The sequence below is a fragment of the Vombatus ursinus genome, unplaced genomic scaffold, assembly GCF_900497805.2.
Source record: "Vombatus ursinus unplaced genomic scaffold, bare-nosed wombat genome assembly UNPS02009994.1, whole genome shotgun sequence".
NCBI lineage: Eukaryota > Metazoa > Chordata > Mammalia > Diprotodontia > Vombatidae > Vombatus > Vombatus ursinus.
In genome coordinates this window covers 7379300-7398175 of record NW_020949772.1, presented here as the reverse complement: position 1 = coordinate 7398175, position 18876 = coordinate 7379300, and the positions used below count along the sequence as shown (strand labels likewise).

The following is an 18876-nucleotide window of genomic DNA, read 5'->3' as shown; positions in this document are numbered from 1 at the left end:
GATTTGGAGAGTTACCGACTAACAGACCATCTAGTCTAACAATCTCATTTTACAGAAGAGGAAACTGAGGCTCAGGGTGGTGAAGGGACTTGGGGTTTGATCCTATAGTTAGTAAGCGTCATAGGTCGTATTCAAACCTAGGTTCCTTCAGAACCCTTATACCAAGCCCTTACAACAACCCTGGGAAACAGGTGCTATTATTATCCCCATTTTACAGTTGAGGAACTCAGGCAAGCAGAGGTTAAGTGACTTGCCCAAGGTCACACAGCTAGTAAATGTCTACCTAGCTTTTTTTTTCCCCAGCTACTTCCACTCACAAAAAACGTCCGATATGTTGAAGGTTAAAAAAAGGGACTGCGATCTACAATTCTGCACTCCTGGCTCCCTGAAGTATACAAAAAGAACCCACCATGCCAGTGTATTTCAGCCAGGACATGACCCCTGCCGCCTCTGGCAATCAGACTTCCAAATTTAACCCTTTTTGGAAAGCCTACCCTAGTCCTCTCCTTGCACAGAGGCCATTGGAGTATTCTCACCGAGGAGTATTCTCACCCACCCTTCCCTGTCTAACCTAAACCTTGCATTTTAATCTCATTCTTTTTTTTCCTTTCTTTCCTCCTGCCCTTCTCCCCTTCTTTCAGGATTCGGAAGGAGCACCACCTTCTAAAAAGATGAAACTAGAGGCTTCCCACCAAAACTCCGACGAGATTTAGACACGGAAGTAGATTTTTCCCATCCCGTTTTTACCGAAGGTACACCGGTGGGGGCTTCATTTTAGAACACCCTGACCTACGCAAGCTTCTCATGGATGAGAACAGAACTCCTAACTTTTTAAAGTTTACTGAGCAAAAAAAAAAGAAAAAAAATTCCAAGGAGACCTAGGAAGGTGTGACTTGTCTCAGACACTGAAAAAAATACAACATGGAACACTTTTATTTTATTTTATTTTATTTTCCTGTGAAAGCAAACGTTCAGAAGTTCTAAGTTACTGTCTTGGGCAAGGTTGGAGTCAACAACTCAGGAGGGTCTAATGCACTGTTTCTTTTTAAAAAAAAAAAAGGTCCCGGTTACATTTGTGTTGCTGCTGTATCTTTTCATTTCTCTATTTAACCATGTAAGATATTTAAGGATGGTACAGGTCAGTTATTTGCTTTTTTTCTTGCTTGTTCCAGCAATTCCATCTGCTTTGTTTTTGTGCCTTGTGTCCCTGAGAACAGCTCTCGAGGTCTGGTTTTTCCCCCACGTCCCCTGTTGCTTTTTTATTTCTTTTGCCAAGTGCCCTCTTGTTCCTAGGCTGCTGCCAGCTCATTCGTGATCCCTGCCCTACCCCTACCTCGAGAGGAGCAGAGATGGAGAAGTGGAGTCAGTGGCCATTTTCCCCCTTGGAGAAGCCGAGGCCGTATGCACATTTGGGGTTTGATCAATCTAGCCCTGAGCTCCAGGCCTTGGTGCGGATTCTCCCTTGGGGTCATGGGGCAGGGGAGGGGAGGCTCACCACAGGCTTTCCCAAAGTGGCCTCCTTCCGAGCCCCCAGAGAAGGGGCTTCTGACTGGGGATGTTTGCTGCTTTTTTAAAATCTCTCTCTCTCTCTCTCTCTCTCTCTGGGAAGCTGAGCTCCATCCTGGGGGACACCCCCCCACACCCTGCCTCCACTGGCCATAGCCTTGGGACCAGGTTAATGATTGTGCAAACTCGTTCTTTAGACTTGTCCCAGCGCTTCCAATTCTTACCCTGAAATGCATCTCTCAGATCTCCAAAGTGGAAAATGGCATGATTTTTTTTTAATTGATGTATTCTTTGCAGGCTCTGAATCAAGAAGGATGGGTGGGATGGGGAGAGGCCAGGATGAGCTGGTGCTGACCTCACCTTTCATAGGACGTCACGTGCTCTGCCCTCTGCCTCCCCCCAGCCCTCCCAGCCTTCACCCTCCCTTCTACCAGAGCCAAATCCCCCCTTTTTTGTTTATTCCTTCTGGCCTAGCAGAAAGGGCGTCCTTCAGACAGGTAATGCCTCTGCTCCAGAAATGGGCTCTGCAGAGAGGTGGAGGAAACCTTCGCGCCCTGTTGGGAGAACAGAGGCAGCATGGCCCATGGTCACCTGCACAATTCGGGTGACTTTTGTTCAAATGCAAGTGCCCCTTCTGGGTATCGTTAGGAAAGCTAACTCTTCAACAGGAGACCTTCCGGCCTGGCCTTTTGTTTGGTCTGGGAATCCTCTCCCCTTTAGGCGATGCTTTCAGCCTTCTCTCTTACAGCCTTTCCAGTAGTGGATTCTCTCTGGACGTCAGTCCCCTTAACTCCGGTGACACCTCCACAGGTGGCTGACCGCCATCACCTCGAGCGTCTCCAGGCTTGGTTTTCTATGACTTTCCAAGGGGGTCTGGCTTTTCTTTTTTAAATAAGTCTATTCCTGCACTTCGAGGAAAAAAAGTTTAAAAAAGGAAAAAAAAAGTTCCTGCATTTCAAATACCTCATGCAAAATTTCTCCTTAAATAAAGGAAAAACAACTCAATCTTGAATTTTGAGTTAGTGACGCTCAAAGGGTAGCTCTCTTTTTAAAACTTAAAAAACAAACAAACAGATCCTTGTATCCATGAATTTTTCTCCCCTGGGCAGTCATTCATGCTGTGAGAACTGTGCATTGCAATATCTAAAAAAGAAGGAAATGACCTTGATTTCCCTTTCACTTTGTGAGGTGAAAGGCTTTATCTGCAAACCCTACAACGACCTTTGATTACAGCTCATCTCATTTAGATGAAATGAAGGTGCATTTAGAGCTTTCTTTCCTTTTCTTTTGGGAGACCAGAGGTTCCGGTACAGACAGCCAGAGGAAATGGATTTTTTTTGTTTTTAAAGAAAGGACACGAAGTTCACTGGGGTTGTTCACATCTCTTCAGCATCATCCCCTCTCGGACTCGACCCATGGAGCGAGGATGAAACGCTGAGACCGTCCCTAGTCTTTCTCTGAAGTGCCTGAAAGTAGGAATGGACCCGCTGCCACGCTCGGGGAAAAGGGGGTCTTGTCGGACCCCAGCGGTCAGAAGGGCACTCTGAAAGACATGGGCACACACAGGCTGGCCTGCCCTGGGCTTGACGGTGACTGAAAGTTCTTCTGCTGACCACATTTTAGAAATAGTGCAAAAATCCAGATGTGCTTCCTGGGCGGAGTTCCTGGTCCTCACCGACCATGCCACCCCATCGCCAAGTCATAAAGGAGCCTGCGGCTTGAGCTGAGGGCAGGGAGATAGACCCAGAGGCCTTCCGCAGAGACAAAACACTTGGCCAGACCGGCCCCTTCCCCTCCCAGGATGAACTTGAACTTGTTCTTTGGGTGGGGGCCTGTTTTGTGCCGGGATACCGCAGCGACACATTCCAAATAGTGCTGGCACTTCATAAAACCAACCATCAACGACCCTCAGGGCAGTTAGGGTCTCTCTTTTCTGGGTGGTGACCTCCTTTCATACACGTGTAATGGTTTGGAATGTTTGTTATCTCTAAGGACCTGTTAGAAGGTGTAAAGAATTTTTTTCAATACCTAATCGGTTTTTTTTCTTTTTGGTTCATTTTTTTTTTCCCTTTCTCATGATTATTTTTTTTTTCTGGTGTGTTGTATAGAGGTATGATTTTTTTTTCACTTATTTATTCCATCAGTAGATATGGTTTGTACAATGTACAATGACTCCCATTTAAAAAATAAAAGAAAAAATTAAAATATGAATGCCACACTCTTGTCGTCTTGTCTTTGTTAAGTCAGAGGCTGCTACGTTAGAGACATTGGCATGGCTAGGCAATGTGGTTAAGTGACTTGCCCAGGGTCACACAGCTAGTAAGTGTTAGGTGTCTGAGGCTGGATTTGAATTCGGGTCCTCCTGACTCCAGGGTAGGTGCTCTATCCACTGAGCCACCTGCCTGCCCTGGCATGGCAGTTCTTGAGTGAAACTCGGGTGGAAACCCACTTCCAACTTAGTCCTGGAAGAGTAGCCCAGGTCTCAGAGAAATAAAGTGGCCTGCCTGAGTTCAGACAGCTAGGTAAATGTCCGAGGCCAGATTTCAGTCTTCCTGACTCCAAATCCAGCATTGTGTCAGTCAGGTATTATTTATTCAGGGCCTCCTGTATGCCTGGCACTGGGGACAGAGACAAGCTAAGCCCTGCGCTCCAGGAGCCCACAGTCTAGTGGGGGAGATAAAATGCAAACAGCTACATCTCTTCAGGATTTGTACTGAGTTGGAAGGCCATTCCTGTAGCCTGGGAAGGGCCCCCTTTACAAGGTAGAATTTGAGCTGAGCCTTGAAGGAAGCCAGTGACGGCCATCTAGTAAACATTTATCATAGAGTTGGACCTACTGGAATCCCTGGGTTCAAATCCCACCTTGACTTTCAGCAGCCAAGTAAATACGGGTGAGTCTCTTCACCTCCCTCAGTTTCCTCATCTGTCAAATGAAGAAATCTGCACACAGGGTTGTTGTGAGGACAGTGTCTTGTCAACCTTAAAACACAAATGAAATGTGAATTATCTTCTCTCCTGAGCACCACAATTTCTTCCCTAGAGCATTTTTCATTCCGCAAATGTTTATTATTTTTTATTTATTATTAAATGCCTACTGTGTGCAGGGCACTACAGCAGGTGCTGAGGGAAAGAAGTTTGGATAAAACCGCTGTGTGTAGCATCCTTCTACTGTCTATATCTCAGCTCCTTCAACCAGACTGTAATCTCCATGAGGGCAGGGCCCATGTCTTACAGATTTCTCTACTATAGCATGTAGCACCGTAGTAAACGACCAATACTTGTTTGGGTTTTTAGTAGAGACAATGCAAAAGAGTTTTTCAAAGGATCGTCAATATCGTTAGCTTTTGAAAGTTGTTGGAAGGGCTAGTGTTTGTACCGGGGTGCTGGTGGAGGGGAGGATTCAGTCAACCGACATTTATTAAGTGCCTACTATGTTCCAGACACTGTGCTAACTAAACACTGGGGATACAATGAAAGGCAAAAGATAGTCCCTGCCCTCAAGGAGCTTACAGTCTAATAGGGGAGCAGGCATGCATGTAAATGATGCAGTACAAGATCTGTGCAGAGTAGATAGATGAAAGGCATTAGCATGGTGGAGTCAGGGAAAGGCTTCCTGACGGAGGTAGGAGTTCAGCTGAATCTCAGAGGAAGCCAGCAGTCGGAGGTGAGGAGGCAGAGTACTAGGCATGGGGTATAGCCAATGCACGGAGTCAGAAGATGGAGTGTCACGTGTGGGTAGCAGCAGTGACCTAGTAAGTCACGAGAAAACCATCAGCAGGCAAATCTCGGGGGTCATCAGGCTTGGGATGCCCCGAGTCAGTACCAAGCCCTTGGCAAGCATCAGTCAGATAAGCCCCAGAGGGATGTGTATATACAAACAGGTTGGAAACTTACATTGTAAAATCATGTTGGAAATGGGGGCAGCTAGGTGACGCAGTGGATAGAGCACCGGCCCTGAAGTCAGGAGGACCTGAGTTCAAATCCGGCCTCAGACCAAACACTTGACACTTACTAGCAGTGTGACCCTGGGCAAGTCACTCACTTAACCCCAACTGCCTAAAAAAAAAAAATCATGTTGGAAATGTATTCCTTCATCATCACTGGCATGATGAACTTGCAAGATGAGGAAATGTAAACAGGGAAGGTATCTAGTGTGAGGGGCAGCTAGCTAGGTATCGCCATAGTGGATAGAGCGCTAGGCCTGGAGTCAGCAAAACTCATCTTTCTGAGTTCAAATCTGGCCTCAGATAGTTACTAGCTGTGTGATCCTGGGCAGGTCACATAACCCTATGAGCCTGGAAAATGAACTGGAGAAGGAAATGGCAAGCCAGTCCAGTATCTCTGCCAAGAAAACCCCAAATGGGGTCATAAAACGTCAGACATGACTGAAACAACTCAACAGCTGTGCAGGCCATATGGGGTGTTAAGGGGTATAAGACACAGCCTTCATCCTTAAGGGGCTTCCAGTCTTTCTGGCCACATCTGCACCAAAGCCTGTGTCATAGGGGTCAGGAGTGGGGGACCAGGCCCTGAGGCCCCTTGGTTGTGTGCCATCGGATTGTGTTCTGCCCCCGGGCTACAGGGACAGCAGTAAAAACCTTCCCAGTTCCCTACTGAATGAGTAGTACCAGGCCCAGAAGAGTCTGCTTACCATGGCAGCTTTGCTGCAAGACAGTGTGAGAGGAGTTTCCACCTTCCAAACTGTCGCTAGCCTCACCCTCCTACTCCATTAAGGCAACTTTCTCCTTCTAGAAAGTTCTGACATATCTCGGTATCCCACCCCGCCTTTCTGCTCCCTCTCTGTGCCTCAGTTTCCTTATCTGTAAAATAAGTGGTTTGCCATTTCCTTCTTCAGCTCATTTTGCAGATGAGGAAACTGAGGCCAGCAGGGTGAAGCGATTTGCCCAGGGTCACACAGCTAATTGCTGAAGCTAGATTTGAACTCGTGGAGGTGAATCTTCCTAACTCTAGGCTCTCTCCACTGTGCCACCTTGCTGCTCACCCCCATTTACTTACCAAACAAAAAAACTGAAGTTTTTATGTGACATTCAAGGTACTCCCCAACCTGGTGCCTATCTTTCTCAGCCAGTCTTATCTCAGATTAAGATACTTCGGGAACTCTAGGCTCCAACCAAAAGGGAATGCTGTCTCTATCCCTAATCCTCTGGGGCTTTGTTTATACTATCAATCAACCAACAAGGATATACTATAGTGACTGAGTGCTGGGAATACAAAGAAAAAAAAAAGTTATATTTGCTGCCCTCAGGGAGCTTACATTCTCTCAGGGGAGCCAGCCCATGCATATGCAAGATGCGCCAAACATCTTAGTGATATTTTAATAGATTAAAGCTTAAAACCACACTAAGACTTTTGGGACACCCTGTATAAGTATATATATAAAATAGATTCAGGCTCTTGGGGTTAGGGGAATAGGAGGAGGGCATTAGTAATCAGGAAAGGCCTCCCCTAGAAGGTAATGATTGAGTTTCCAAGGAAACCAGGGATCCTAAGGGGTAAAAAATGAATGTCTGAAATGTCTTCTCTCGCCCTCTTCACCTGCTGAATGCCTCCTTGTTGTTATTCAATCTTTTCAGTCCAATCCAACCCTTCATGATCCCATTTGGGGCTTTCATGGCAAAGATGCTGGAGTTGTTTACCATTTCCTTCTCCAGCTCATTTTACAGATAAGGAAACTGAGGCAAATAGGATTAAGTGACTTGCCCAGGGTCACACAGCTAGTAAGTATCTTGAGGCCAGATTTGAACTCAGGAAGATGTCTTCCTAATTCCAATCCCAGTACTCTATCCACTGTGCTATCCACCCTTTAAAGACCTATTCGAATGCCACCAAGCCTTACTGGATCAGTAATAGCCTTCCTGCTCAAACCCCTCAAAGCAGTTAGGCAATCAGTTAATAAACACCTATTATGCTAAGTGCTGGGGATAAAAAGAAAGGCAGAAACTACAGTCCCTGCCCTCAAGGAGCTTAAAGTCTAGAGAATACAATAGGAAGAGAAAAAAACGATGTAGACAAGCTATGGTGCCAGTTTAAGTTAGCGATAATAGTGTTATGAATTGGGGATAAATTGGAAATAATCAATGTTATAAATAGGAGATAATCAATAGGAAGAAAGCACTACCTTTTGTTCTGCCCCCTTTCAAAAGTAGTTAGCGACCTTTCCCGTGTTTTTGTCTTCTCCTCTACTAGACTGTGAGCCTGATGAGGGCAGGAATTGTGGCTTTTCTAAATTTTGGATCTCCCCCAGCACCTGGCACTCTGCCCTGCACACAGCAGGCATTGAATAAAGAACTGAGTTCACATATGGCGAGGATTCCTGCATGAGATCTGGTACAAAGAGAGTGACCCGAAGGCGTTTGATGAATGAGTAGTAAGCAGAGACTCGGCCACACATTCCAGTTGCTTCCTGGAGCTTATCTCCCCTGAAATAGAAGTCCTTCCTTTGGATCATGTCTTTCAACAGCCCATTAACTGTGGAAAACTCTCAACACTGTGGATCCTAACATCCGGACATCAGGAGCTCATCGTCCAGGCTTTGCTCTAGCCGGGATTTTCACCCGAGCTCCCCGGCCGTCAGCCAGCATTTACTGACCGCTCAGCACAGGCCCCTGGAGTCCCACATCAGGCCACATGCATTTGTGGTTGCTGTTTGTTCTTCGAGAGGACCATGGCATCAGGAAGGTGATGCCCTGACCTGCAAGTGAATTGGATTTAAGTGAGAGAGGGCTGTGCACTTTTAAAGCACTTACTGTATGCTTGGCACTGTGCTATGGTCTGAGAATACAAACAAAGGCAAAAACACTGTTCCTGCCCTCAAGGGGCTCACAGTCTAATGGGACAGACGGCTTGTAAATAAATAGGTGTGTACAAGACACACGTTGGAAATGGAAGGAAATCTCACCAGAGAAGGTACTGAAACCTGAAGGGAAAGACCTCCTGAAAGTAAGTTTTAAGCTGAGGTCTAAAAGAAGACAGGAAAATCAAGAGGTGGAGGTAAGGGGCAGAGCACTCCAGACATTCCAAAGGTGCAGGGATGGAGGATGGAATGTTGGAATGTTGTAAGTAAGGAACAGCAGTTGACCAGGTAGCAGGATTGGAGTGTGTGGAGGGGAGAAAGGGGTCTGACAACTGGGAAGGAAGTCAAATGGGATTTTCCATTTGGTCCTGGAGGTAATAGGGAACCACGAGAGTTTATTGAGTGGTCACTCTGTAGTTCTGAAGTATCACTTTGGCAGCTGAGTAGAGAGAGACTTGAAACAGAGGGAAAAACCCAGAAGACTACTGTGACTTTTAGTTCAAGTGAGAGGGGATGAAGGCTTCCACTCCAGGGGTGAGTGATGAGAAAGGTGAGGGTGGGAGGGCTGGAGAGAGATCAAAGAAGGCTACATGGAAGAAGTGGCATGATGATTTGAGCCCTGAAGGAAAGTAAAGATTCTGGGAGGTGAAGGAGGAAGGGCCTTCCAGGCATGGTAGACAGCCTGGGTGTAGGCACTGAGGTACAGCAAATTCAGGGCACAGCTTAGTACAGTTTGGCGAGAATGTGGAGTATGCATTAAGAGGGTTAGTATGCTGAAGGGTCTTATGTGCCAGGCTAAGGAGTTTGCATTTTACCCCTGAAGTAATAGAAAATCATGAAATCATAGATTTAGAGATGGAAAGGAACTTAGAAGCTGCCAAGTGCGATATTCCCATTTTACAGATGAGGAAACTGAGGTCCAGAGAGGTGAAGGATTTGGCCGGCATCACCAATCTAATAAGTATTTGGCTATTTCTAAGTCCAGTAACACATCCAGTATCCTTGGGAGCCCCTGAAGGCTTCTGCTGCTAGACAAATGGGACATCATTGGGAACCACTGCACTCTGGGCTGGACCTGGGAAATAGGAGACTGATGAGGATCCCACTCAAAGTCAGTTAGGATGGAGCACTGGATCTGGAGTCAAGAAGAAATGAGTCCAAAACTGATCTCAGACACTAGCTGTGTGACCCTGGACAAGTCACTCACCCTCTATCTGCCTCAGTTTCCTCAAGTATAAAATGGGGATAATAATAGCACCTACCTCTCAGGATGGTGATATGATGTTTGTAAAATGCTTCACACTCTACCTGGCACATAGTAGGTATTTAATAAAAGACTTGTTTCCTACCTTCCCAAAGAATGTCTGTAAAACAAGTGCTGTTCCCCTTCAAAGGCCTAAGTCAAAAAGGATAGGAACATTGTTCTAGAACGCCCTAGACCCCCTCTCTACGTCCCTTGCATGCACCTCTTTATTTGATAGGTTATCTCCCCCATTAGACCATGAATTCCTATAATGTCGCTATAAAGAATCAGACACAGGGCAGGCCTACCAGTCAGACTTTATTACTGGAGATCAGATAAAGGAAGAGAAAAATCAGAAGGTGAACACCCAGATCACACCCTTGGACACTAGGCCTTACTAACCAGCAAAACCAAAGTAGGACTCAAAGGCCAACAGTTTCTCTTGACCTCTGGCTTTGTTTTTTTTTAAACACTCCCTATACTCCACCCACGGGGCAGGTAGGTGACTCAGTGGATAGAAAGCTTCCCGGAGTCAGGAAGATTTGAGTGCAAATCCAGCTTCAAACATTTACTAGCTGTGTGACCCTGGGCAAGTCACTTAACCCAGTTTGCTTCAGTTTCCTTATCTGCAAAATGATTTGGAGAAGGAAATGGCAAACCACCCCAGTATGCCGGCCAAGAAAACCCCAAATGGGGTCACAAGGAGTCGGACACAAATGAAAAATGACTGAACAACAACAGAGGTGGTAGGCTTGAAGACTTCCCTTAGATGGCCATTCCTATTTGTTGTAGAGGGGCTTTCTCTTTAGGAACAGGGTTGGCCTAGATGACCATCATGGTACAGTGGAAAGAATGCTGCACTTGGAAACAAAAAAGAAAGGAAGAGAGCATGCATATATTAAGCACCTACTATATACCAGGCCCCTGATAAATACTTTACAAATATGATTTTACTGGAGCCACATCAACCCTGGGAGGAAGGTGTTATTATCAACATTTTACAGTTGAGGAAACTAAGGTAGTCAGAGGCTAAGTGACTTGCCTGGGTCACACAGCCATTAAGTATCTGAGGATGGATTTGAACTCAGCTCTTCCTGTTTCCAGGCCTGGTGCTCTATCCACTGAGTCACTTAGCTGCTTCCCAAAGACCTTGGGTTTGATGCCTGCTTACTTCCTCTATGGTGCTGGGCAAGTCCCTTCATTTCTCTGAGCCTCAGTTTCCCCCTGTGAAATGAGGGGGTTAGAAGAGATGACCTCCAATGTTCTTTCTAGCGCCACATTCATGATTCCCCGTCTCCCGGGTCCCCTTCGGAGGCAGGGCCAGCCCAAGTCTCCAGTCTATCCCAGTACCTGGAGCCCCCGGAGGCACTCGAGTTCCAGGCTTGGCTTCTGCGCTCATTAAAGGCTCACACCCCTGAGCCCAGCCCTTGGCTGCTTCGGGTTAGAAGGAGGTCTCTTTACCTGGGCTTCCCTCTTCCACCGGGCTGCCTGTCTGCAGGTCTGGCTCGGGGCCTAAGAAAGCAGGCCTTCCCCTGTCACTGAGCCTGGGGAAGTCACTAACTTGGGTGGGTCCAGATTTTAACAGCCTTCTCTTTTGATTCTTACCTCAGGCCTTTATGGTGAGGCCTGGCTTTTGCCAAATATTGTCTTAAATTGAACCTGTTCATCCCCACCCATCGCAAGGAGAGGGAACTCCCTGGGGTTGTAGAAACTGCTCAGGCTTGGTGTCTTTGCCAAGCACTCTTTGAGGACACAGCCTGCTTCATTTCTGGCTTTGCACAACACCTGGTGTGAAGGAGGCACTTAATAAATCTGTGTTGATCGATCCTTTACCAACGTCAGAGCAGGCGATGAACGCTGTCTGACACCCACCTCTGCTGGTGAGACAAGTAGCGTGGCAAAGAGGTTAGAATAGTGCCCTTAGAGTCAGGAAGACCTGAGTTCAAATCCTGCCTCAGACAGTCACTAGCTGTGTGACTATGGCCAAGTCACTTAATTTCTATGGGCCTCAGTTTCCTCTTCTGTAAAAATGAGGAAAATAATAGTTCCTATTTCACAGGGCAGTTTCAAAGATCAAATGAGATAATATAGATAAAGTACACTGCAAACTTTAATGCCATATAAATGGAGGCTATGTTTATCATCATTAATACATACAATATATGTGTATACATGTGTATACACATATGTCTGTATGTTGTTCAGTCATTCAGCTGTGTCCAACTCTTCTTGACCCCATGGACCATACTGGGTTTTTATTATTATTATTATTATTATTACAATAATATTATATACTTATATAAGTTATATATCTATATCTTCCTTGAGGAATAATTTTATGTATAATAAATAATTGATTATAATAATATTATTATTATGGAGTTTTCTTGGCAAAGATACTGGAGTAGTTTGCTATTTCCTTCTCCAGTGGATTAAGGCAAAATAGAAGTTAAGTTATTAGGCTTTCTAGCAATAAGTGTTTACTAAATCATGCCGCGTATTTCTTTGTGAATCACATGGAGTGGAGGAGAAAAGACTCATAATGGAAAATGAGACACAAGCTATCCCTTAGCTATATACTTGGGAGTTTTCTGAAAATAAGATGGCAGGCTGGTTCAAAGATACGTGCCAAAGGCGGGATGTGTTTATGAAATATTACATGAGAACCATTGGCCAGCTGGTCAAAGAATTTGAACAGTTCTCAGAAGAAGAATTGGCAACTATAGATAGGTGCAAGAAAACGGGTTCCAACCCCCCCAAATCATAATAGACATGCAAATGAAAACAACTTTGAGATGTCCCTTCACACCAGGTAAATTAACAAAGATGACAATAAATGGGAAATAGTCAATGCAGAATTGTTTTTAAGTCAGTGTGAGGTTGTGTTTCTTTTTCTTGGGATCTTAACTGGACTGAGCAGGAATCCAGGAAGCAAATGGGGAGTGGGAAGACTTTCCAGAGATGGACAATAGTGCATTTGTCTCTCTCTTCTTTAAAAAATTATTGCCATTGCATGTACAACCTATATCAAATTGCTTGCCTTCTCAGGGAGGGGAATGGGGAGGGAGGGAAAGAATTTGGAACTCAAAATTTTAAAAACAAATGTTGAAAACTGTTTTTACATGTAATTGGGGAAAAATAAAATACCAAATAAATTTTTAAAAGAAAAAATAATAAATTATTGCTGTTGAATTTATTGAATTGTCACTATTGACAAACATTTTATATTCCTAATTCAATTTGCAACTGTAACTTGTTCAAAGTTGTAGCAACCATGGAGAGAAGGGAAGAGGGGAAGAAATAAGGGTTTAAGGTCTAAGAAGACAATGACATTACCCATCCTGCACCTTTTTGCTTTGACTCAAACTGTCTTATTAGTTAAACAAAGATGTCCAATTACCTCAAAAAATAAGTACGCAAGGACATTAGTTATCCATTAGATAAGAGCCATTTGGCTCAGGTTATCATTCTGACCTTTACAGTCACCAGTGATGGCCCTTTGGCAGTAGAAAATGCTTGAAGTTTTAGCATTTCAGGATTATGAATTCAGGATTATTTAGGATTATGGTCCAGCCCTCTTACTTTAACCTTCTACCAGATACTTTCTTTCCTAGTCACCATTTACAAAAAGGCCAGATAGACTGAACCCATTCTAACATTCTTTGCATCTTAAGTACAGGACCTTAAAATAGAAACATCTTGGATCTTGATGGAGGCATTACAATACAGACACCAGAAGAAATACTTGGCTGAAATCTTCAATTGATGAAATTCAGTTCACTCTATGTATTTATGGTTACTTGTCTTAACGGCATTATATGCAAACCAGTTTTGAATGACCATAAGAATTTCCTGATCCCTAATTATTTCAATATGCTTTTATTTTTAAAACAGGTCACAACATTAAACTCAATCCCATTCTGCTATTATATGAGCTACAAATGCTTGCTTAGCAGCTCTAGGGCAATTTTTAGTAACGTATTTGAAAAGTGAATAAAAATCCATATAAAGCAAATATTCAAATAGTTTCCATAGGAACACATCTCTTAGTATGACCCCCATCTTCTTATTCTTAAAACATCTTTCAAAATTAGTGGGACAGAGAGGTGGCACAATGGATGGAGTGAGGCATCTGGAATCAGGAAGACCTGACTTCAAATTCAGCCTCAGACACTTACTAGCTGTGTGACCCAGGCAAGTTACTTCACCCTATTTACCTCAGTTTTCTCATCTGTAAAATGAGCTGGAGAAGGAAATGACAAACCACTCTAGTATCTCTGCTAAGAAGACCCCAAATGGGGTCAGGAAGGGTTGGACACAACTGAACAACAACAAAAACTATAGCAGGAATTTAGAACTATGCCCAAAGGGCTATAAAACTGTGCATACCCTTTGATTCAGCAATACCACTACTAGGTCTGTATCCCAAAAAGATCATTAAAAAGAGGGAAAAGGACCCACATGTACAAAAATATTTATAGCAGCTCTTTCTGTGATGGCAAAGAATTAGAAATTAAGGGGATGCCCATCAGTTAGGGAATGGATGAACAAATTGTTGTATACGAATGTAACGGAATATTATTGTGCTATAAGAAATGATGAGCAGGCAGATTTCAGAAAAACCTGGAAAGGCTTACATGAACTGATGCAAAGTGAAGTGAGTAGAACCAGGAGAACATGGTATACAGTAACAGCAACATAGTGCAATGATCAACTCTCATAGACTTAGCTCTTCTCAGCAATACGGTGATCTAAGACAATTCCAAAAGATTCATGATGGAAAATGAGATAATAAATTCCCACATCCAGAGACAGAATTATGGAGTCTGAATGCAGATCAAGGCATACTATTTTCACTTTCTTTTTTGTTTTTTCTTTCTTGTGGTTTTTCCCTTTTCTGATTCTTCTTTCACAACATGACTAATGTGGAAATAGGTTTAACGTGACTGTACATGTATAACCTATATCAGATTGCATGCCATCTCAGGGAGGGAGGAGGGGAGAGAGAAAAATTTGGAACTCAAAATCTTACAAAAATGAATGCTGAAAACTATCTTTACATGTAACTGGAAAAAAATAAAATACTATTAAGTGCTAAAACAAAAACAAAAAACCTCTAGCAGGAATTAAGTTAATGGTCTCCCAAAATGTTCTAATTCTAGCTAGACTTGCAATTAATGGCTACAAACAGTATTTATACATTAATACTAGCTGAAGTACCAGTTGTTGAGTGATCCACCATTCTGCTTTCCCAAACATGATATATTTGTATCCATGTTGCTTAGTACATGTCTGGCATATAGTAAGTGCTTAATAAATGGAATGATGTCCTCCTGAGGAAGGAATTAGACATATGTGTGTGTATATCTATATTTATATATATGTAAATGTTTTTCTACTTACCATTTTAAAAATTAAAAGCAGTAGTAAATTTTGAAAAAGCAAGAAGATCAGATAATTATATATGCCAAATATAAATTATCCTAATGGGACATACAGGCTTTGAGCATGCTCTAATAATAAGTTCTAAAAATTAGGTGCAGGACTTTATGTATACAGTTGCATTGTTCACCCTTTGCATAAACCAGGCATTCTCTGGGGGTTTTTTAATGCTTGATTTGAGGAGTTTTCAAGAATTCTGCCTTATGTGATGCTTTGGAATGTTTGTTTTTTGATTTATCAGTTGCTATTTGAATTTCTTAAATATTTTTATTGAGTTGTTTCAGCTGTGTCCAACTCTCCATGACCCCATTTAGGGTTTTCTTGGCAAAGACACTAGAGTGGTTTGCCATTTCCTTCTCCAGCTCATTTTACAGATAAGGAAACTGAGGCACACAGGGTTAAGTAACTTTGCCTGGGTCACTCATTAGAAAGTGACAGATTTGAACTTAGGACGATAAGTCTTCCTGATTCCTAGCCCAGTGCTTTATGCACTGTCTCACCAAGCTGCCCTTGTGAGGCATGAATCCAAAATAAAGAATGAAATAAATGAATGCCGATCTCAAAAGACTCCATCGACAATGGAGTCGATGCCAATGTAGAAAGGCACCCTTAACCCCAGCTTACACATATACTTTGGTAAATATTAAATCTTTAACCAGAAAGGCTCATTTTACAAGTCAGATCCTCATAAATTCTTCTCAAGATTCTTCCTTTGGCCTGTTTTTGGCATTGTCTATTTTGGGTACAGGGTTAGGTAATGATAGAAATAGCAAGGGGTATGTAAAAGCTTAAATTCTCTGGAGTTTTGGGCGAATTATGGATTCCTGATACTTAAGCAGGTTATTGGAAAATATAAGTTTAGGGGAGTAGACTATTGAGGTTTGTTTTTGTTTTTTGTAAATAGTATTTTATTTTTTTCCAATTACATGTAAGGATAGTTTTCAACATTCATTTTTTATAACATTTTTGACTTTCAAATTTTTCTCCCACCCTCCTTCCCATCGCCCTTCCCCAAGACAGCAAATAGTCTGATATAGGTTAGACGTGCAATCGTGTTAAACATATTTCCATGTTAGTCATGCTGTGAAAGAAGAAATAGAACAAAAGGGAAAAACCATGAAAAAAAATCCAAAGAAGTGAAAATAGTGTGCTTCGATCTGCATTCAGACTCCATGGTTCTTTCTCTGGATGGAGATAGTACTTTCCATCATGAGTCTTTTGCAATTGTTTGGATCACTGTATTGCTAGGAATAGCTAAGTCATTCATAGTGATCATCACATAATGTTGCTGTTACTATATACGATGTTCTCCTGGTTCTGCTCCCTTCACTCTGCATCAGTTCATATAAGCCTTCCCAGGTTTTTCTGAAGTCTGCCTGCTCATCATTTCTTATAGCACAATAGTATTCCATTACATTCACATACCATGACTTGTTCAGCCATTCCCCAATTGACGGATATCCCCTCAATTTCCAATTCTTTGCCACCACAAAAAGAGCTGCTATGAATACTTTTGTACATGTGGGTCCTCTCCCCTTTTTTATGATTTCTTTGGGATACAGACCTAGCAGTGGTATTGCTGGATCAAAGGGCATGCACGGTTTTATAGCCCTTTGGGCATAGTTTCAAATTGCTCTCCAGAACGGCTGGAGTAATTGTAGCTATTCTTTAAAAAAAAAGTGTTGCCAACTTTTGCTTTTATATCACCTACATTTCCCAATATGGGTCTCCCCGCTCCCTTTTCCACAAAACCATCCCTTAATAGGCAAAGGTCTTGGACCCCAGTGAAGCCCATGAACCCTTTCTCAGTATCATGTTTTTAAATGCATAAAATAAAATATACAGGATTACCAAGGAAACCAATTATATCAGAATACAGTCATCAAAATATTTTTAAAGCATACATACAAATTTATGGAACCCAGGTTTAGAAGCCTCTGTTGCTGTTCGGTCATTTTTAGTCATGCCCAACCCTTTGTGACCCCACTTAGGGTTTTCTTGGCAGAGATACTGGGGTGGTTTGCCATTTCCTTCTCCAGCTCATTTTACAGATGAGGAAACTGAGGCAAACAGGATGAAGCAACTTGCCCAGGGCCACACAGCTAATAAGTGTCTAAAGTTGGATTTGAACTCACAAAGGTGAGTCTTCTGTCCAGGCCCAGTGCTCTATCCACACCTAACTGTCCATCAGAAGCCCTGCCTTATAACAAAAAATAAAAGAGAGGGAAATAACCAGCTCAGCAAAAACCAAAAGATCTTAAAAGTTTGACTGAGGAACTGGGGACGATGTCAACAGTTTGACATGATATGCACACCTAGAGCCCTTTCCATCTCCCTCCTGTATTCTCAGTCTCCCCACTTCTTTCTGGCTCTCTTCTTGGGCAGCTAAGTAGAGTACGGATACAGTGCAAGGAGACCCAAGTTTGAATCCATCCTTGGGTGCTTCCTAGCCACACAAGCCTACGCGAGTCACTCAACCTCTCTCATTCTCAGTTTCATTAACTGTAAACTGGGCATAATAATGGCACCAACCTTCCAGGATTGTTGTGAGGACCAAAGGAGATCACATGTAGAAAGTAAGTGCTTTATGAGACAATCTTTGTAAAATGCTTGCAAACATAAATGCTACACTATTTTCTCTCCTTTTTTTTTTAAGTTCTTCTTTCTTGTGTTTTTTTTCTTTGGCTTTAATTCTTCTTTACAACATGACTAATGTGGAAATATGTTTAAGATCATTGTACATGTATAACCAATATCAGATTGCACATCATCTTGGGGAGGGGGGAGTGGAGGGAGGGGCAAGAAAATTTAGAACTCAAAATCTTATAAAAGTGAATGTTGAGGGGCAGCTAAGTGGCTCAGTTGATAGAGTACTGGCCCCGGAGTCAGAAGGACTTGAGTTCAAATCTGACTTCAGACACTTGACACTTACTGGCTGTGTGACCCTAGGCAAGTCAGTTAACCCCATTGCCTAGCAAAAAACAAGAAACGAAAAAATAAAAAAAGCGAATGCTGAAAACTAAAAACAAATAAATAAATTTTTAAAAACATTCTGCCTCTTCCCCTCCCATTCCTTCCATTTTCTGATGCTCCTTGAAGTCTAGCTGTCTCCTCAAGGCATTATAACCCTCAGAACCCTCTCTGAGGCTGTTTGTTCTTTTGTTCACACCCACTGGCACACACTCTCCAGAGGAGTATCAGTCTCCTCTTTCCTCCCCATTGCCCCTTCTAGACTTTCCCTCTATCACCATCCCTCGTCACTCACTTCTCCAGTCCTTCTATCCTATCCAGGTCCCTCTTCCCGTCATCTATGAACTTCCAGATCATTCTCCCTTTTCCTCAAGAAGCCAAGCACCTAGATCACAATTTGTTCCACCCTCGTCTGTTCTTCCTATAACCACCCTGGCCTTTCAGGTCCTCAGCCTCCTCAGCTCCCATCTCCTCTACCTCCAGTCTACCTGAACCACAGACAAGAGTGGTCGTACCTTAGACCACAGGTGGCAGAAACAAGGGCCACAGCATTCCAAGGTCTCCTGAACCAGATGAAAATGCAATTGGGAAATATTTAACAAAATATGTAAAAATATAATAAAACATAGATAATGTTAATATGCAATTTTCTAAGTCAATATGCAGCCTGGAGGGGTCTTGGTGTATGGTTTAGTGACCCCCATTTCCATTTGGATTTGACAGCATTGCCTTAAACAACATCCCTCCCTCCATCCTCGTTTCCACAAGTGAATTCTGTCCCAGGTACCAGAATTCCTAGTGATGGCTCTTTTGATGGGGAGGAAGAGGGCAGCAAGTTAAAAGTGTCCAGGAACACAGAGGACAGGGAGGAGAGAATATAAGATAAGGCTGGAGAAATTAT

General features: G+C 43.1%; 1 protein-coding gene across 1 annotated transcript in view; it reads left to right on the top strand.

Moving 5' to 3' along the window:
* The window catches only part of BCL7A (BCL7A, BAF complex component), a 32244-nt gene extending 31359 nt beyond the window's left edge, over positions 1-885 (top strand). Inside the window, exon 7 of the mRNA XM_027853520.1 lies at positions 642-885. Coding sequence (XP_027709321.1) covers positions 642-713 — 72 coding nt within the window. The 3' untranslated portion in view covers positions 714-885. The remainder of the gene's footprint in view (positions 1-641) is intronic.
* The last annotated feature ends 17991 nt before the right edge of the window (positions 886-18876 follow it).